We start from the raw sequence: 21,256 nt of genomic DNA, 5'->3' as shown, positions 1-21,256 counted from the left end.
ATAGGAGACTGTTTGCGGTGGGAATACTGAATGTGCCACTGGGTTTTTTGCTCCCAATAGTCAGAATCCGAGGTTACTTCTACACAGTATACATGATCTTTTTAAAAATATGCCCTGCGAGTTCTTCATGTAAAAATTTCTGGCTAGATGTCAAGGAATGCCTGATAGGGTATTGTCCAGTTTTCATTCAACTGTGAGGTATGAGACCAACTCAGGCCTATGAAAGTTTATTTGTCTTATTCACCATTTATAGAGCCAGGAGTACTCTTTCACTCCTCTGTGCTGATTGGTGATGCTGACACAGAGGTGTTTCTGTGCTACCAAGGAAAAGCACAAAGCGAACACAATTGCCAATGAGTCACACTGATGCAGACTTTTGGGGAAACCACTGTCAGGAAAGCAGCGCAGCCTAGTGGCCAGAGCACAGGCTTGTTTTTGGAACAGGGTTCTTCCATTGACCACCCTGTGCCCTTGGGCATGTCATGTAAAGGTGAAACAAGAAGGTGATGAAAATCACTACTTCAAATTCCACTTGAACGTGTGAAAGAGGGAAAATATAAACCACCAAGCCTAAAAATGGTCCTGCTCGCCTTCATCTCATTCAATGTGAAAATCTGTGTAAATAGTAACCCCGTGGGTTAAAGTAGGGATTTATTTATTGAAATAAGATGTCAGAATGCAGGGGAAGGTCAATGCCTCCAAAGCAAATGGGACCTTCCCAAGATTACATTATTTTATTTAAAAATATGATCATTGTTACCCGGGGCACAGCTGCAAGTGAAAGCCACGTCTCAAATCATAAATCAGAACCTTTTCTTTTGTTTGTTTTGATATCAGAGCAGAATACAAACCAGAGAAACTTCCTTCACATTCCTTCGAGGTTGACCACGAAGACGCTGACAAGGATGAAGTAAGTAAACCATTGAAAGTGAAATGCTAAAAACGCGAGGATAATGAGTCCCTGTCTCTCACTGGAGTGTTTCCCATTCTGAACAGTTTTTCATCAAGCTGCAGTAACTGTCTGTGCGAGGGCTTTTAGTCAAAATGAGTCACATTCGTTTTGAAATTGAGCATGATTATTTGAGATGAGTCAAGAGAGAAAAAGGGAGCTCGTTTTTAAGTGCTGTGAATGTGCGGGTTTCACAAAGATTGCAGCCCTGCTAAATGATGCCTTTTGTACAGGATACCACCTCCCACTCGTCTTCCAAGGGCGGAGGGGGAGCGGGAGGCACTGGAGTTTTCAAGTCTGGCTGGCTCTACAAGGGGAATTTCAACAGCACCGTGAACAATACCATTACTGTTCGGGTAAGGGGGCCTCAGGATGCATCTTGGTTGCTATCACCTTTCTTAGCACCCCCTCCTTTGGTCAGAGCATAGAGGAGAGCCATTTGCATTGAGTTTGTGCTCGCTCGGTGTCATATTTTATTTATGGGAAAGGAGTGTGCTCTTCCCTCAAACAGTGCCCTACAGAAATCACACTCCTGGAGGAATTCGAAAACATGCTCATTTCTGTGAGTAGTGGCACTCTGCAACCTGAACTGCCTCCTCGTATCTTCTCCTTTCTTTAGTCATTCAAAAAGCGCTACTTCCAGCTGACTCAGTTGCCCGATAGCTCCTACATCATGAACTTTTACAAAGATGAAAAAATATCCAAAGAACCCAAAGGCTGCATCTTTCTGGATTCCTGTACAGGTGTGCTGCAGGTGAGTAGGAGTCCCTTCTCCCTCTCGTTCTTTTTTTTATCAAAGAGTATGTTTATCCAGTACTTTTATTTATTCCAGAAATATTTTTGGAGTATCTGAGATGAGCCAAGAATTATTCTAACCCCTAGGGGTTCAGTGGAGAACAAGGAAACCTTGATCCTTGCTTTCACAAAACCTACTTTCAGTAAAGGAAGAAAAACAGAAAGTAGGCAAAGAAAGAAATAAACAGAACAGAATTAGTTCGTGAGATCTGAAATAAAGAAAATAAACAGGGTTACTGAAGGAACAAATGGTGAGAGTGAAAAAGGATATTAGTTCTTCAGAAGTGAGAGGAGAAAAAGCATATTTAAAGAGAAAGTAATTGATCCAGAGACTAAAGAATGAGCAGGGACAACAAGTGCAAAGGTCCTGAGGCAAGAGCAAGTCTGATATATTCAAGTAGAAAAGGAAAATGACCACCCATGTGTCTGTGCTATGGAGAACCACTGAGCTAAAGAATTCAATAAGACAACAAGTAAATCATATAGCTCAAAGAACACACTTCATAAATATTATCTTTATTATTGGGTATGAGTTAGTACATTCATAAGGTGCATATACATCCTCTTCCTTCTAACAGGAGGTTTCCTTCAAAGACAGGGATTACATCGATTTCCAAGAGTTTAGTTTCAGAAATAGACACAACGCCTTTAATAGACAGTGATGTTCAGCAGCCTCTTGGTCTTCAAACCATGGTCCTTAGTTTCCATTGGATGGACCGCTGTGGCAAAGGGCAGCGGATTAATTCCACAGACTGCACTTGGACATCTTACTCTCAAGACATTCAGTGGGAATAAGCAGCTATCCTTATTCCCACTACATAAAAATGGAAGAAATCAAGTGTTTTACCATTTTACCTCAAATTTCATCTTAAGATACCAACTTATTGAGAGGTTGAGGACTCTGTTTCTGGTCACAGGCTACAAGGAGCAGCTCCTTCTTCTTTCCATGGGCACTCACAGAGCTCGCTACGTAGCTGCAATTGCACCTCAGATCAGTACCACAGACACCTGACAATGTGGATGCAAAATGGTGTTCACTCCAGTCACTTAGTTCTAGCCTATTCCTGGATGCAATAATATGGAATCATCTAGAATATTCCTGGATTGAATTTGTCTGTTGAAATCTAGAATTCCTCCATAAATAATGCTGAACTTTTAAAGGAAAAAATTTATTGGGTTGCTGAGGACTTCACTAAAAGTAAAAAATAATTGCGTGTAAACTGTAAACGTAGATGATAACTTTCTCTATGGAAAGAGTAATAAGGATTTAATGGAGGGTGGAGATAGTTTTTTATTGCTGGTTAAAAGGAGTCTGTCTGGCCTTAGAACTATTTCTGTAGCAATAGGTGAAAGATCAATAGCTACATTTTGTAGGCATTGACTGAAAAACTTATGTTCTTTTCCGTTTGGACTTCCAAGCTTGCTCTAGCAAATGAGTCACCGTCTTTGAGGAAGTATCATTGCAGCCCTTGATATACATGAAGTTCGCAGAGCTACAAATAATATGTAATTTCTTCTCTCAAATATCCTGTAATTCTCTGTTGCTCACACACCTTAGTGCTCTAATCTGACCTTCCACAATAGAAACCTCTCAGAGGGTGTTTCATTCTCTGATTAAGCAGCGCCTTGGAAAGAGAGTGTCTTCCAGGGGTACAGGTCAGTGTTGAAATTCTGGTTTTACCGTTTACCATCTGAGGGCTTTGGAGTAAGTTACTTAAAGTCTCTAATCTTGGGCTCCTCACCTGCAAAGCTAGAATGGACACGCTGGCATACAAAAAGGGTCTTTTCAGCCTCCCTTCCCTAGTGTGTACTCAGCCTTCCTTCCCTAGTCTTTCCATGAACTACAGAGGTCACAACTTCCGAAGACAGACATTCCATTGTGGAAAAGCCTTTCTAGAAAATCTTAATCCACCTTCCTGACGTTTCTTCCCAGATGTGCTCATTTGTTCACTCAATATGTATGTAGTGCTATGACATGCCAGACACTGTGCTTAGGCATCGGGAATTCCCTGCTGAAGTCGTAACGAGGAAGGGATGCAGGCTCCTATCTGTTACACAGTGCCTAAGAGCTACAATGGAGGTATAAATAGTATTCTCTGTGGAATGTTCTAGTTGCACAGAACACCAATGAACTCTTTTGGGTCAGCGGGAGTGTTCTAGCTGCACAGAAAACATGGGCCTGTAGGTAGGGTTCCCCAAGGTAGATATTGCATGTTAAAACATAATTAAATAATTCTACTTCATTTTCCCATAAATAGTCACTCAAATATTTTAGGACATTTATTATATCTTTTAAAGAGTTCAGCTCTAGATCCCTTCATTTATATTCATTCCTCTTTGTCAAGAACTTGTTACCTTTTTAGAAGGAGGGACTTCCAGTGTAAGATACCTTTGGGAAACTAGGTATCTGGGTTTCTTGTCACCTGATGTCTAGGTCCCAGTTCTTAACGAATCCCCTTATAACTCTCTAACTTACCAGCTGTTGCATCTGGAAAGAATATTCTGAATGAGGGAGTACAAGCTTAGTCATTGCTACAGCAAGCCCTCCGGCACAAAGTGTGCCTAAAGATGAAACCCCACCCGCAAAAGCCCAGAGCAAATGTGAGTCAGGATGAGTCAGACCTATTTTGTTAAGAATCATTGTCAGTTTCCCCTGAATAAAAGAGCAAAGAGGAACAAAGACTTCGGCTCCGAGAGCGCTGCCTACTCTCCAGCATCGTTAGAGAGTTCAAGCTCAGACTCTTTAGTGAGCAAACCATTCGGGCCTACTCTGTATCATTGTGTTTTCCTAAAAATAACCCTTAGAATTCTTAGAAATACCTTTCAAGGGTTACCTCAAGTAGAGAGAAACTCTTACCCAAGTTTCCTGGGCCCTGATGAAATAAAGACTCATAGCAGTTTTCCACTTCTTGGTAACACCATCACACAGTATTAGGTCTGTTTTAGAACCCTGCACCCCCGCCCCCAATTCTGGAGCAGAACTTTCGGGTGTTGCTTCTTCAGCTTTGATCTGGGACTAAGGGTTAGTTAGGCCTGGTATTCTAGCTTGTTTTGTCAGTCTTCTCATTTATTCATTCATTTACTGGTCCATCCAGCTATCCATCCATCCACCCACCTACTCCAGGTCCTGCCACTGCGAAGAGAATGAATAGCCCAGGAATCCCATCTGCCTAGGGTCCACACTTCAACAGCGATAATGACGGATGTCACTTTTATAGGCTTCAATGGGGACTGGTGCTCCTAATTCTTACAGAGCCATGTGGCTGGACTGTGGTGAGCTGGAGTGAACAGGGCAGTTGCCGTGGACACAAAGAACACTGATTTCAGGGAAACAGAAAATTGGGGGACTGGAAAGAATATGATTCCTTTTTGATTACCATTTTAATGGTGTGCTAGTTTATACATCACTACTTTGGAGAGTGAGATAGAAAACCTCGTAGGCATCCTACTCTCCCCCAACATAAGCTTCTCTGCACTGCAAGTAGTTCTATTTCACTCCAAAGAGAAAAAGGTAATTAGGTGTGTGAGCCATTGTTAGTAGAATCTTTATTTCATTTATGAATACCTCTTTGTGAGAAACAAGGGCAGGGATTATTATAATTGGCTCAAATTTTAAAATATATTTTTAATAATAGTGTTGAAGTTGGCAAATATGTTCAACTTATTTGACCTACAGAATGCAACCTAGAGCCCTGGCTGGCGTAGCTCAGTGGATTGAGCTCGAGCCTATGAACCACACGATCACGGTTCGATTCCCAGTCAGGGCACATGCCTGAGTTGCAGGCTGGTTCCCTGCAAGCCAACTCCCAGCAGGGGACGCACAAAGGCAACCACACATTGATATTTCTCTCGTCTCCTTCCCTTCCCCTCTAAAGATAAATAAATAAAAAATATTTTAAAAAATAAAGTGACATAAAAATGTATTAATTTAAAAAAAAAAAAGAATGCAACCTAGAAAAACAAGATTTTTGTATTTCTTTTTTTCCCCTAAAATTGCATTGGTCACTTTGCATGGAAAAGCAGGTTGCAGCTCAGTGTGCTTTTAACTTAGACCCAGTTTCAGCATTTTCATGGCTGTGCCTCCCCCAGTGCCCATGAGTTACAGAATGAAATGAGTGAAGGAGACTGTGATTCCTTTGTTTTCAAGGCAGCACTGAGATTGGCTTGCACGTACTATTATTCTCCAGTAGTTAACAAGATCAAAGTCAGGCCCTACACTCTGGGCATTTCTTGTTCTTTCCTTCCTGTCTCTTTCTCTTCCTATGGTTTTTTTTTTTCTTCCTGTTTTTTTGGTGGAGGGGAGGGAAAGAAACCGGTTTCTCTTTCTTGTACTTGCTATCAGCCAGCTCGCTGAGGTCCTGAGGCCTCCGCATCTGTGAGGCCACAGCCCCTCTGGCTGATGCCCAGGAAGCCTGTGTGAGGGTGCGTGGAGGGAATCTGCCCACTCCCCCTGAGGAGGGCGTGGCTTCTGAGAATGTGCATTCTTAGAGAAGCTGCCTTGGTGCTTGCTTTGCACACAGGAGAGTGTGGGGCCACTGCTTTTTGGGAGTGACACCGCACTCTGTTGACATCGCAGCCAAAGTGATTTTTCAAATTGCGGTTCTGGCCTTTTACTAGTCAAAGACATCCTGTTCTGTGCTCTCTTGGGTTCAACAGCTGTATTCTCATACTACAATAACAATCCTGTTCTCAAAAAGAATTCTTAATATCTTGATTGTACACCTCTTCTTCAATATTTTCACACAAAATTTAAGTACATTTATCTTCCAATTTCACGTTTGTGTGATTAGTTGGTCAACACCTGTCTGCCCTCTTCTGCCAGGACAGACTGTACCTATTTTTGCCTGGCACAAAATACAAACCCAATCGGCACCTCTTTATGAGTGGGTGTTATCACTGCACAGAGCACTGGAGGTAGCCAGGCCACTTCTGCTATTATCAGGCTTATGAACTAATAAAAGAGCCAACCTGTGAGCGATTCATTACAAGGCAAGGAAATAATAATACTTGATAATATTACAGAAGTATAGACAGGCGCAAAGAGCTTGTGCTTGGAAGAGTCTAGAAAATGGCATTTGAGCTATGATGTGTTACAGTGAGAATCACAAGTAGCTTTTTAGCTCACTCTTCTTTCTCCTTTAATTTCCAAATTTTACTTTTACTTGAGGCCCCACTGTCTATTCTCAGCACTTAGATAATTCATTATCTCCCAAACCAGGGTACCCCATTCTGGTACATGATTGTGCCACGGATGTAGCAAGAAAAGAGAATGGCATTCGCTGAGCATCTCTTTGTACCTGGGTCATCTCAGTGGGTATTAAAATCTAAAGAGGATGTTTTCCTTCTCTGTCCCTTGCTACCCAAGTAATCCCTAGCACATTTATCTCCCCAAGTTTCAATGTCATCATATGTGAAATGGAATAGTATGATTTGTCTCATAAGGTTGTTGGGAGATTTAAATAAGATGATGACTGTACAATGCTCAGCACAGTCCTGGTGTACAGATGGCAAGTGTCTAGTTAGTGTTGTATTTGTGGTTGTAATCGTGCTGCTGTGGAAGTTGAAAGGAACTTGTCGTTTTGGGACAGTCTCTGAAGGCATGGTCAAGAAGATATTAAAAATTACTTATTCTTACCACCAAGAATAACAACTTTACTCTCAAAATTTTTTTTTATTCTTTGGTATTTAACCACCATCTCACACAATAGTTAACATTCTCATCTTCTGGTTCTCCTATTTGTACTTTACTTATACAAAATCATCTTAATTATGTAGGGTTTGCTTTATTACCGTGTGGGAGCTCTAAAGACTTTTGCAACAGTGTAAGAGTTGAACACCTATATAAGGATTACAAAATGAGTCACAACCATCTAAATTTGTGTCCTGTTTTGGAAGATTTTCTTATGTTACCTACTTATATGGAAAAGCTTTAGAACTACCAGGACCCCACAAAATATGTCTCTTACTCTATAAGACTTACTTATTTGGCGGGCTTTTTTTTTCTTTCTTTTTGTACCAAAGAATAACAGACTAAGAAAATATGCCTTTGAGTTGAAAATGAATGACCTGACCTACTTCGTGCTGGCTGCTGAAACAGAGTCTGACATGGACGAATGGATCCACACCCTCAACCGCATTCTGCAGATCAGCCCCGAGGGACCCCTCCCGGGCCGGCGGAGCACAGAGCTCACTGATCTGGGGCTGGGTGAGGGCACCTGTACCCATCTCCCTTCCTTTACCAAGTGTGACATGTGTGTGTGGTTCCTGTAAGTTCCTGGAGGTTGTATTGCCTGCCAGGTGTAGCTCAGTCATCTCAGTGGGTATTAAATCCCCGAGCTAATTGCTCCAGGAAATCACCCTAAATCTTTCCTTTTACTGAGTGGTGCCACCACACGTAGGTACAGTTTTGAGTTGCCTGACATTAAATTGAGATTGACACCCAGGAAGTGATTTTGGGAATCATTTGTCAGCAGTATCAAAAATGTACCCAGGTCTGATGGGATGAAACTATAGAGGGGATATTTTGTGTTTTACAGCCTTTTATTAAATTTAATTAATTAACATTATATTCTGTAAGGCAGACATGCATTACTTCCTTTTAATTGAAAGGAACATCATGTATGTTTTTTGACCATATTGAGATCAGCTTATGAATATGTGAAAGCTCCATAAATTTTATATAGTATTAAACATTTTACAAGAAAATTTTTTTTCTCAGTCCATCCTAATTCCCTCAAATGGTTCTAATTCACTTTAGGCAAAGAAAAGGGAGCAAGAGAGATGAAAGACAGGGTGAAAAGAAGGGTAGAAAAACAAGTTTACAACTATGTGAAAGACAAGCTCAGAGTCAGTCCGTCCTCCCAAAGGAAAACGATTTTAAGCACCTTGCACAGCATCGTGGTACATTAGGCCCAAAGTGTCTTTCAGTGCTAGCAGTCTAAGTAACACATGCTTTAAAGTGAAAAAATCAGGTGGCGATCAGGAAAAAAAACATTGTTGGTTGTAACACCACTCCTGTGTAGCACAGTAGGTATTTGACATTCATGATTTACTTACTAATAATCAAGTAGGGTATTAATATTTACAGAGTCTTAGAGAATTCAAGTAATGGAAGCTAGACCTTGAATTTTAACTTGATGGCCTCAGAGTCAGAATTATCAAAAATATATACAAGAAAACTTTAGTGGGCATTGATGAAGTCAAGACAGCCCCACACATAAATGTAGAATTGCCAGGGTTCAGAGTTCCTGTGGGCACAGGATGGTGTGTGGGAAGAATCCCAAAGAGAGCAGCAGGAGGTCTGATTTCCCAGCCAATCCCTTCTAGCAATATGAACTCCTGGAAGCAGGGTACAATGAAGGCATCTGCTCACCAATGCCCATCATTCATCACGCTCAGGTCTAATCCAGTGTTGATATGTGACAGGCTAGAGAAATGTGCAATTCATGAGAATTATTTAATAACCTGTCTTCGTGTATCTTTTCAAGATTCGCTGGATAATTCCATCACAGGTGAATGCACACCAGAAGAAACAGATTCTTCAGAGAACAGCCTACATCCAGACTTCGCAAAAGTAAGAAAGCTGACACAATTTATACAAATAAATTTGCATTGCTTACTAATTAATAATCTCTTGGAAAAGATTGCTTATTAATTAGTACATTTTTAGAAAAAATGCTTTTTGAGGATTTAGACGAAGAAACACAACTCAAAAATTAAAAGCATGTTTTTTTATAATTTGCCAAGTGTTAACAGATAATGTTAAAACTGTGATAATAGTAAGAGGCTACTTCTTGCCCTGTGAATGGGGCTTGGCTGTAAGTATCTGGGTATTTACACACCCAGAGCTAACACAGTGTTCTCTGTAGTACCTCACAGAAACCGAAGACACGGTCAAAGCAACTCGAAACTTGGAGAGGCTAAATCTGTTCTCGATGGATCCAGATATAGACGTAAGCTGGAATTCTTTCTCAGCCGGCATGAACACGGTCCATACAATTGTGGTTTGTAATTTAGACTTTCTTTATTTGTGATGGATGTTTTTTGAGTAAAACTGTCAAAATTTTTCTAGACCTTGAAACTTCAGAAAAAGGGTCTTTTCGAACACGAGTCTGTAATCAAACCCTTTGAAGAAAAAGCTGCCAAGAGAATCATGATCATTTGTAAAGCTCTGCACTTCAATCTCCAGGGATGTGTTACGGAGAATGAAAATGACCCAATAACGAATGTAAGTTTCCGTCCTGTGACTTCCTACATCAATGGGCAACACACCACCACCCTGGTCAAAATCTTTCCTGTTCCTGGCGATTCCCGAGCACGGAGGAGTTAAAACCATCTAATGAACCAGAGAACATGACTAACAGCTTTTTTCCACATTACAAATGTGGAAAAAAGCAAGTTCTGAAATGGAATTGTCAGTGTACTGTCATAAAAATTTTCTGTTAACTTAAAGAAGAGCCACCAAAGGGGCTACGTTCTAGCCATCCTATTATTCTTTCCATTAAATCAGCAGAATGGTTCCGAGTTTCTGAAGATGCTGTTTGTATCTTCTTGGTAGTACTAGAGGTGGCTTTTAAATCGACATTTTTATTTTAATATTTATATGTTAATTTTAATATGTATAGGGTATAATTAAGCCCTGGACAGAGTGGCTTATTTGGTTGGAGCTTCATCCAATAGCCCAAACGATTATGGGTTTGATTCCTGGTCAGGGCACATCTCTCTCTCTCTCTCTTTCTCTCTCTCTTTCAGCAATTAAAAAAAGAAAAGAATTAAAACAAACAAATCAGTCCTGTGATGTCACAGTCATTACTATTTAAGATAAGGCTAAGTAGTGAACTAAGTAAAATAATATCAGATGTAAATAAAGAATAAGAGAGATGGCACATGTGAATGGCAGGAGAGAGAGGTGTTCACTGGTATTTGGAAAACACTGCACTGCTCATTAAATCAATACACAATTCCTTTCTCTACTAAGTAGGCCCCCTTGAGAGTTCTCAGTATTCTAAGGGACAATTCTCTGCTAATTGTAAAGGTATGTGTGGGAAGGGTGCACTTTTTGGCATAAACATTATTAAATGTTTCTTTCTATAAAGAAGAAAATAAAAAGCACTCATAATCCTACCATCAATTAAAAAGTCACTATATCAGCATGTTCCCTTTCATTATTTTTAAATACATTCTGTTCTAATTTCTGAAAAATCATCTCTCCATCATCATCTTCCACTTCCAAGTTGAAAACTTGTCTCCAGATCCACGAGGCAGGCCACATTGCTTGCAGAAGGCAGGCACGGCCTTATGTTTTCTCTGCAAGTCGTTCACACACAATTTCACACAACCTCACTGCCTCTTTTTAGATGGAGACTCATTAGTTGTGATGGTGAGTGGCTGGCAGAAAGGATGAACTCTTTCAGAAGACTTAACCCCTGTCACCCTTGGGTCTTTTAAGACCTTGCTGATTCCCAGAGCCTCCTTCCCTCTGGTGTAGAACCAGGAAAATGGTACATGCTGTAGGCTTCAGGCCCGATAAGGAGAATCGAGTACACGCCTCTCCTGGATCAGAATGCCTGACACTTCCTCTCATGAGTTCTGCCGCTCTGGACAAGTGACTTACCCACAATCTGCTCCTCTGTAGATGGGGATAATAGTAACAGTAACTATTTCAAATTGTCATGGTGAAGATTACATGAGATAATATAGCCCTGGCTGGTGTAGCTCAGTGGATTGAGCGCGGGCCTGCGAACCACACGATCGCAGTTTGATTCCCAGTCAGGGCACATGCCTGGGTTGCAGGCCGGTTCCCGGCAGGGGATGCATGAGAGGCAACCATACATTGATATTTCTCTCTCTCTCCTTCCCTTTCCCTTTAGGATAAATAAATAAAATCTTTAAAAAAATAAAATAAAATAAATGAGATAATATATGGAAAGTGCTCAGACAGTGTTTGGTGCATAGGAAGCATTCATTTAATAGTAACTTATTTAATATGGAAATTGTTTTGAAATCTGTAAATGCCATGTGTACAAGTTATTGACATTTTCGATGTGAAATTCTTGTTGATAAGGAAGCTAAAATTGAAATACGTCCCTGGTAAGGATTTTCCCCCCATAGGAAGCGTCCTCATATTTTACAACAGTTACTCTGCACTGGGCACATAAGAGAGAAAGTAGCTGAAGCCGGGTTTACTCGTCCTCCAGCAAACATGTGCTCAGTGTGTTCCTGGGAGCCAGGTTTGTTGTCCATACTGTGGAAACGGAAAGGAACAAAATGGGCAAGCCCCCTGGCCTCTAGAGGTTAGATTTTAAAAAAGAAAAAACAGAGTAACTTAAATTAACAAGATAATTGTACACTGGGTAAAGGTCTTTAAAATAAATCACTAGAGAGAGAGATGACACAGAGGAACTGGAGAATGGGTTACTTTGGATAGGGTGGTCGTGGGTGGCCTCCCTAGAGGTGACCTTTGAACAGAGACCTGAAGATTGAGAAAGATAAAATCGGGTCAGGGGAGAACATTCTAGGCGGAAGAAAAAGCAAGGGCAAATGCGCTGACACTGGTAAGTCTTGGTGAGATCTAGGACCGGGAAAAAGATAGTAAGGGGAAGGACAGAATAAGATGAGTTGAGAGGAACAGTAAAAATGTAAAATTAGGTCAGGTTTTGTAAGCTGTGCTGGAGCCTGGATTTCTCCTAGGTATGAGTGGAGGCTATTAAAAGTTTAAAGCGATGCAGTCTAATTTGTGTTTTTAAAACATCCACCAGAAGAATGGATTGGAGGGGACAAGAGTTGGTCAGGGAGAGGAGTTCGTAGGCTACTTCTGTAGGTCACTGCCTGGCTTGGACTAGGCATGTCAAGGAAGGAGAGAAGTGGATGGATTTGACCAATGCATTGTGAACTGGCCTGACAGGCTTTTCTGATACATTGGATATACAGAGAAGGGGACGGAAAGCATCAAAGATGAGTCCTAGGTTTTTTCTTTGAGCAGTTCTCTGGGTAATGGTGCCATTTATGAAGAGGACAAGACTGTAGTCAGAGATTTAGGGGCTGTAGGTCAAAACTTCCACTGCGGACACCTGAAGCCTGATAGGCCTATTCAATAGCCAGATCGAGATGTCCATTGAGCAAATTTAAATACAAGCTTGGATCTCAAGGGACTGGCCATAAACAGAGAAATAAACTTGGGAGTCTGGCCAAGGCAGTGACCTGGAGGGAATTATCCAGGCATCTCTCCATAGAGAAGGGGCCAAGAGGCAAACATTTAGACTGTGACTAAGTAGAGACGTGACCAGAGACTAAGAAGGAATGACCATTTAAGTAGAGATAAACCAGGAAAGAGAAAGCGTGCGCTCTGTGGAGTGGTGCTGAGCGGCTGAGTGCCGAGAAGCCAGACAGGAGCCCAGGGCCTGCAGCAGGAACAGAAGGAATGCCAGTCACTGTAGTGGGGGAACAGAAGTGTTATGGGGTGCAATCAGAACATACTTTCTCATTCGGGATTCACACAACCATCCCAGAAACTTGTTTGTTGAAGCAACTATTTGGAAATATCAGAATAATTTAGCCCACATGGCAATGTCACTTAATCATCTCATTTAAATGTCATTTAAAATATTCAATACATGCTTTACCTCCTCACCAGCCATATCCTTCCAGTGCAACCAAAAAGGTGAGTTTAGCCCTGGCTGGTGTAGCTCAGTGGATTGAGCACGGGCCTGCGAACCAGTGGATCACGGTTCAATTCCCAGTCAGGGCACATGCCTGGGTTGCAGGCAGGTTCGCTGCAGGCCAACTCCCAGCAGGGAATGCATGAAAGGCAACCATACATTGATGTTTCTCTCCCTCTCTCTTTCCCCTCTAAAGATATATAAATAAATTAAAATTTAAAAAAAAAAAGGTGAGTTTAGAAACTGAAATGCAAAGATAATGTGTTTTACCTGCCAGTGCCAGGAGGACAGGACTCTTCCCATGTAGATTCCTTTCTTTGTACAAAAACGCACATTCCAAAGCTAAGTGCTTGTACTCGGCCGATCCCCCAAGCACAAGAACAGGCAGCAGGTCCGAAGTTCTGCCTTGACTGCCTCTCTCGCACCTGTCCGCCAGAGGGGAAAGTTGAAGTGCTCTGTGTGTCTCTATAGGTTTAACTTATTTTCCAGTTGATAAAAATGGTAAAAAAATAAAGAAACTACTTTTTAAAATATAATTTCATTATGCTTATAAGCAATGATATAAAAACAATTAAGACAGCATCCCCTTAACTAAACAGCAGTTTGTTATGTAGTGGTGTTATTGTTTACATCCTTGCATATTTCTCAGTGGCACTCATCCATGTAGCTTCTTTTAAACTCACTGTTTTCAAGTCAATGAGCATGTTTTCAAATTAATCGAAGTATTTCTTTAAGTTGCTAAAGGGCCAACTACTGTATTTAATGAATGAGTTTCTTGATAAAAAACACCCTAACAGAACTTTTTATGAGGAGAAAATTACTTAATAGCATATAATTTTTTAGTCCACTATTGGAAATTCAGGTTGATGGTTTTATAGTACAAAATATGTCTTTGACAGTAAGAATCGATTCCAAAAACCTGAACTAACAAAGCCGCTTCACAGCTGAGTGACATTTGAAATGTCATGTTCTTGAATTTTTTAAAGAAAATACAAAATTCTAAACATAAGAAGCCTACGACTCAATTTGTTAGGTTTTCAAGGGGCTTTATTAAACAAATCCTTATTGAAAAGCTAGTGATTCCAGGAGTCAGATTTGACCTTTCAGTTGAAAAGATGGGTTGGAAGAAATAACTGAATCACTGCATGAGATTTAATTTCTGATGTTATTATCAATGTAGGTCATTTGTTTCTAGTCACTAAGCAGAAATGAAAATCAAAATGCAGCAATTTATAAAAAAATAATAAGGTTTTTTCCTTTGACCTTCAATGTCCCTTGAGTTCCTACCTGAATTATTTTTGAGTAATTTTTGAGTTTTTCAACTCAGCAGTCTACCACTCCCACAAACCAGTAGTTTTTATGAAATAAATTATATTGGTAAAATAGAAAACTTTTACTTTTTAATTATCTTATTGTAAAAAATAAACTACTGAATTTTATTTTAGCAGTGTCATTCCATTTAGCTTCTAGCAGTAAAACAGTAAGGAATTAAGCTAAAGCCCTGTCATAAGCCATATTACTACCTTTGAAAGACCACAACGTCTCTGTTAAACATTCAGCAAACCCACAGTTTGAGTGATTCTGTACAGTGACAAACTCTGTCATAATTTGGTTTTTGTGTATAACCTGCTTGACCACAGAATGTTGGAGGATGACAGGCACCAGATTAAAATTAAGTAGCATAAACAGAAGTAAAGATATTTTTGTAGGGATATTCCAGCCTTAGAAGCCTGTAGTTAACTACATATAACATATTATTATACATGTATCTAATATATAAGTACATATACATAGATTTGTTTATTTCCATCCCTGTTTTATTTAAGCTGTTGTGTTTGACGTTTTTCTCGTTGAAAAGCCATTCTTTCCCGAATCTTTCTTGTTTTACTGTTTATGATCATCTGGCAGCATTTTTTAAAATTTAGCAGTTTCTAGTTTATCTGTGTGTTTGGTTGGTTTTTGTCAAAACCACGGGTCCTCCCTTTTCCCCGCAGATTGAGCCTTTCTTTGTGAGCGTGGCACTTTACGACCTCCGAGACAACAGGAAGATTTCTGCCGACTTTCACGTGGACCTAAACCACGCGGCTGTGAGGCAGATGCTGCCAGGGGCTCCCGTGGAAAACGGGAACGTGGACACGCTCGCTGCGCGACACCCAGAAGAACCTCACGTCAAGGGCTTTCCAGAGGAATGGTTGAAATTTCCGAAGCAGGTGGCACTTTTGTTTACTCGTGGTGGGACAGAAAACGCTATCCCATTGTTCTTACCTATACTGTACATAAGACGAGCAATATTCCAAATAAAAATCTCCTTAAAGCTCTTCTTTTTTTATCATTTTTATTGTTTATTCTATTACAACTGTCCCAATTTTCCCCATTTGCCCTTCTCCCCCATCCCACCTCCCGCTCCCGCGGTCAGTGCCCATACTGTTGTCCATACCCGCGGATCATTCATTCATGTTCTTTGTCTAGTCCCTCCCCTTTCTTCCCCCCATCATCCCCCTCCCCCACTCTGGTCAGTGTCAGTCTGCTCGATATTTCCATGCCTGTGGTTCTATTTTGTTCATCAACTTATTAAAGCAATTCTTAAAAAAAAAAAAAAAACACTAGAAGGTTGAAAGTCTTCAGTGTGGTTTTCTGGATGCCTATTAACTTATTAATTCTAATTTATCTTTGTACATAGGCTATATTCTCTGTAAGCAATCCACATTCTGAAATGGTTTTGGTGGCCAAAATCGAGAAAGTATTAATGGGAAATATTGCAAGTGGTGCTGAACCTTACATTAAGAACCCAGACTCCAACAAGGTAATGTACAATATTTTCACACAGAATTTCAATTGATTTCAAGAAATAAAATCACATTGCCTGATGAATTATCAAGTTTGATAAATGTAAGTCTCAAAATTTTTGCTTATTAGTGAAATCAGTATTCATTGGCAAAATTTAGAAGTATATATTTTTTGTTAATGCTCTGTGATGCAGCAGTTTTGGGCTTTTGATTGTCTATTAGGAGATATAAATGTAAATATGGATAAAGCTTTAACCGCAAGGATCAAAGTGTTAATAATGATGAAAAGTTAGGATTAATCTGATTGAAAACAAACTAATACAGTTTACTAAGACATCAGTAATGCTGATGGGAAAATAAATGAAAAAGGAAGTTAGGTAATTGCATATCAAATTATAATAGCATTTAAGTGAAAAAAGAAAAATACTGAAAATTCTTTGAATGGTGGGACTACTGGACATTTTTTTCTTTAATAATTGAATGTTACTGTTTAAGAGAAACAAATATAAAAGTCCAAATTTTCTGTACAAAGGGAATATATTGAGAAAATAATGTGTTAAGAATTGAATTTGAACATATGTAATCATTTATGGCAGAGCCTGGCAGATCTGTGAGATTTAAAGTTTGGCAAACTGTGATTGTGGGCAAATCCAGCCTGCCATCTGTTTTTGTAAATAAAGTTTTATTGAAACACAGTGACACTTACTCTTTTATGGATTGTCTCTGGCTGCTTTCCTGCTCCAGCAGCAGAGTTGAGAAGTTGAGACATCAAGACCATATGGCCCCATGTATTTACTGTGTGACCCTTAACAGAATAATTTTGCAGAATGCTGCCATAATAAATAAAACATTGGACCAACTGTGGCTGTGAATTTGATAACATTTCCCACTTAATATTTTAAGGTTTTTGAAGTCAGAATAAAGGGGAAAAGTTGGTATTCCAAGGCAAAGTTTTTTTCTGTATTTGAAATTTCCAAGTGAAAAGGAAAGAAAAACATAATACAGCAGTTTGAAAATGAAGACTATCATTTGGCTCGTTAAGGGGTGCATTTGTGGGCTCCTGAGGTGGCACTGCACTGAGTTTCAATGTGAGAAAACGTAGACAAGTGTTTGTTAGTATTTTACACGGGCAGTTTGTAAAGTGATGTTCTAAACAATATATTATTTTTTCCACAGTCTGCACAAAAGATACTCAAATCCAACAGGCAGTTCTGCAGCAAGTTGGGGAAATACCGCATGCCATTTGCTTGGGCCGTGAGGTATGTTGACAACTGCAACCAGCAGAACAGAAACGCACTTAGAGTCTGCATTGAAAACTTCTGTTACCTGTTACTGAAATAACAAGTAACCTCTGTGTTACCTGTTATTTTTAATATGCCAACATCCAGAATAATGGTAAAGTATTCATCTTTATAAGCCTCTTGAGCTCCCCAGAAATATGTTTTACAAGAAAATTGAGCAAGACAACTTAGAGGAGACTGGGACTATGGTGTGCATACAGTGTCAGTGTGACCAGCTATCCCTTGGGTTCTTGGTAGGATCAAATCAAAGTAATGAAGTGTTTATTATATATATTTGGTTTATCAGAGAGTTGACACTGTACCATCCCTGAGAGTTTGGTGTGCATGAAATTCAGATGAACATGCTATGATTTCTTAGGCATCTGTGTATTTTCACCTATGCATAGAGCACAGGTCTACATATGGATGTCTAGATGAAATTATTGATCATTTCAACTCTCTTTGATTTGCGTGCTGATTAGCACCCAGGTCTATCAGTACCAATCAGAAATGCTGGGTTCCGTGGACACTGATGGCAAACTCATCTTCCTGGAAATATAACCTCTGCATAAAGAACAGAAGTTGTTCTTTGGGGTCTGCTCCAACATCCATTATTATTGCCCTTGAATCTCTTTGCATCTTTATTAGTATAAGAATTTTTAAAGGAGGAAGAGGTTGGCATAGACATAGGGAAAAAATGGTCCGCAGTACACAAACCAAGTGAACTAAAAGTGTGACAAAAAGGAGACAGCCTGTCAAGTATTCATCTGAATGTTGACCACATTGTCCCAATGGAAGTGACTTTAAAATTCAGGAGGAGAGAACCTGTTACTTGTGCCATATTTGGGTCTCAGAATGCCCAGTGATGAGCACAACCAGAGTCAACTCACCGATATTTGTTGCAGTTTTGAGGATGCTACTTAAAGTTAGGACAGGTGAGTTCAGGGAAGAGAAGTGTGGAAGTCCGGGCAACAGTGCACAATGGAGACCGGCTAGTCTCCAAGAACTAGTGCTCCAAGGCAGCCTTGAAGCAAGCAAGAAGGAGACCAGACCCAGTACTCTGATAGAGAGGGTCTAGATCAGGCCACTAAGTGGAGGTTGTAATTTAAGATTGTAACTTTGGGCAAGGTTCCTTTCCAATTCTCAGGGTCCCCATCTGCAGAATGAAGCTGACAATACCTATCTCACGGGCAGCAAGTACAATCTCAGGTGCAAAAGCACACCACATAAGTAGATCATAGACATCACTTTATCTCCCTCTCCTCTCTCTCCCTACAGGGACAATTATGCCAGGGTATTCTGCATGAAAAAGGTGTTAGTGAAATTTACTCAACCCTCTATGATAAAGTTAATGGTTTTTATTTCTCATAAGCTTCAAAAAAAGAATAACTTATCATTGGCTGCTCAAACTTTTTTTTTAAAAGATTTATTTATTTATTTATCTTTGGAGGGAAAGGAGAGAGGGAGAGAAACATCAATGTATGGTTGCCTTTTGTGCATCCCCTGCTGGTAGTTAGCCTGCAAGGAACCGGCCTGCAACCCAGGCATGTGCCCTGACTGGGAGTCCAACTGCGATTGTCTGGTTCGCAGGCCTGCGCTCAATCCACTGAGCTATGCCAGCCAGGCTGCTCAAACTTTTATTGATAAGTATTCTCAGCAATTTCCACAAGAAAAACCTACTGGGAAAAATAAAAGCAAGATATCACTTAGCAAAAGTGAAATGTTCCAATATAGCAAAATTATGGTGGTGGCCGTATTTTCTCTTTAAGGATCCAGAGTTGTTCTAAGGGTTTAGAAGCAGGCATTTTAGAACCAGAGCTGGGTGTGAAAGCTGAACTCTGTTTACTAGGCAAGTGAACTTAAGCGAGTACTTATGGTCTGTCTTTACCTCAAGTTCCTTAGATGTACAGCAGAGGAATGATAACACCTAATTTACTATTGCAGGGATTAATGAGCAGTTATGTGTGCCCAGTAAACAATAGCCACTATTAGAAGTCATTATTCCCATATGATTATTGTGAAGTCTCTTGTGAAGATCATATTCACCTCAACAAGTCCCCCTTTCTAGTAAATTCGGGGCAGTGGAAAATACTGTGAGAGCAATAGGTAGAAGAATTACCCATCATAGAGCAGCAAGGGGAAGTAACAATCCTATTTTGAAGTTGTCCAGTGAAATATGTTGGATGAAAGACAGACGAGGTTCCTAAGGAGTCTGGCAATAATACCAATGAGGAAAGCAGTTATGTCCAGGACAGGAAAGCCAGCACAACCACAAGCTCATGCTACACAAATGCCTAATTAGTGGTTTGTTTGTAGGTTAGGAAACAGTAGACACCACTGATGTGCGTATATACAGTTATGCTTTCAATGTACATAAACATCTCTAACAACTGAGAAAAATGGTACACTGCTAAAGATTTTGTGTTTGACCACTTACATTATGCAACCACCAAATAAGTATAAGATACAATCAAAGAAGATTTTAATGTTCCCTTTATTATGTGGAAGGGTTTCAAATAAATGTGACTGAATCAGAGAAGGATTTATTATTCATCTCATTTTGACATAAGCCAGCTTTCTGATATATTTCAGTACCCTATTGTTACTGTTAATTCTCAGGCTACCTCTCCTTTCTATTACCTTGTCCAGATTGCCATTTATTTTCACAATATAGCGTTGAGTGTACCTAAGACACTTTAACCCTTAAAACCAACTGCCACTGAAAAGCACAGAAGTGACAGTTTAGCATATGACCATGTTTTACCCAGAACAAATCATCCCACCCACCACAACCCACAGATGCTCACTGCCATGAACATTTTGTCTGAGATTAGTCTCGTGCGTGTTCTTGTCTTTGACACCAGTGATGGTGCCATTTTACAGCAAAAAATCTTTATCCTCGGGCTAGGTAAAGAGAATGCATTCAGATGGCTACATAGGGTGTTTTCCACTCGTTGATTCCAGAGAAAAATCAACCCATACAAACATAACATGTTGTTAAACGGAACCCTCTCTGTGCACCTCCCCCCCAGAATCCAACGTGCCTGAATCCATGCCAAGACTCTTTTTGGTTTCCTTGGCTCTGTTTCATGCAGCATTCCAGATGGCCCAATGCACCAACCTGGATCTTCTGTAAATGAGACTAGAATAAAAATGTTATTCTTCTATCTCTACATTTAAAGAAGGTACACCGTGCAACAACATCCCCACCAAATGGATCTTCAGCCTCTGTTTGAATCTCTCCAATGACAGAGTCAAGTGCACCCCACTGTGCTTCCTCCTGTCTTTCTGTGGCTCTGATGATTAGAAAAGTCACTTTGTAAAAGTTATTTTTAAACTTCCCCAGAATCACTTTTATGTTTTGTCTTGCATAGCCATAAACAAATATGCCCAATTCTTTCCTTACATCATGGCTCTTTATGCTGCTTCTGACAAGCTCTCAGGGACACTGAGGCTTCTACCCCTTTGGCTAAAGGTCACATTTCCCTCAATCATACCCAAGTGTCATGATTCAGGACCCTCACCATATACTGATTATTGTTCAGCTGCGGCAACTGGAACTAGGCAGTGTCCCAAGCATCCGCTAACCATCTGTGTAAATGAATCAGCCCTGCGTTCTCTTGCCCGGTATCACATTTATTGAGCAAGGACGGGGTGTCTGGTGCCGGGAGCATACTTTCTGGGGCTGTACTCCTCGTACTCTTTACAAGATGCCCCATGCAACCAGGGCAGAGCTGTGTTAAGAGGAAAAACGAGTTATACAACTCATGTCTATCAATGTATTTGCAG

At 40.2% G+C, this 21,256-nt stretch overlaps 1 protein-coding gene across 4 annotated transcripts in view; it reads left to right on the top strand.

The window, feature by feature from the left end:
• The window catches only part of DOCK10 (dedicator of cytokinesis 10), a 225,740-nt gene that overhangs the window by 135,933 nt on the left and 68,551 nt on the right, over positions 1–21,256 (top strand). For all 4 annotated transcript variants that reach the window (XM_037029382.1, XM_037029381.1, XM_037029380.1 and 1 more), the window contains 10 exons: positions 838–910; positions 1,183–1,305; positions 1,569–1,703; positions 7,766–7,949; positions 9,232–9,317; positions 9,613–9,696; positions 9,816–9,971; positions 15,396–15,611; positions 16,082–16,204; positions 17,364–17,446. In XM_037029382.1, the coding sequence (XP_036885277.1) occupies positions 838–910; positions 1,183–1,305; positions 1,569–1,703; positions 7,766–7,949; positions 9,232–9,317; positions 9,613–9,696; positions 9,816–9,971; positions 15,396–15,611; positions 16,082–16,204; positions 17,364–17,446 (1,263 nt within the window). The remainder of the gene's footprint in view (positions 1–837; positions 911–1,182; positions 1,306–1,568; positions 1,704–7,765; positions 7,950–9,231; positions 9,318–9,612; positions 9,697–9,815; positions 9,972–15,395; positions 15,612–16,081; positions 16,205–17,363; positions 17,447–21,256) is intronic.

Source organism: Sturnira hondurensis, unplaced genomic scaffold (assembly GCF_014824575.4).
Source record: "Sturnira hondurensis isolate 20B ecotype Veracruz unplaced genomic scaffold, ASM1482457v3 Scaffold0020237, whole genome shotgun sequence".
In the NCBI taxonomy this organism is placed as follows: Eukaryota; Metazoa; Chordata; class Mammalia; order Chiroptera; family Phyllostomidae; genus Sturnira; species Sturnira hondurensis.
This window is presented reverse-complemented; position numbering and strand designations above follow the sequence as displayed.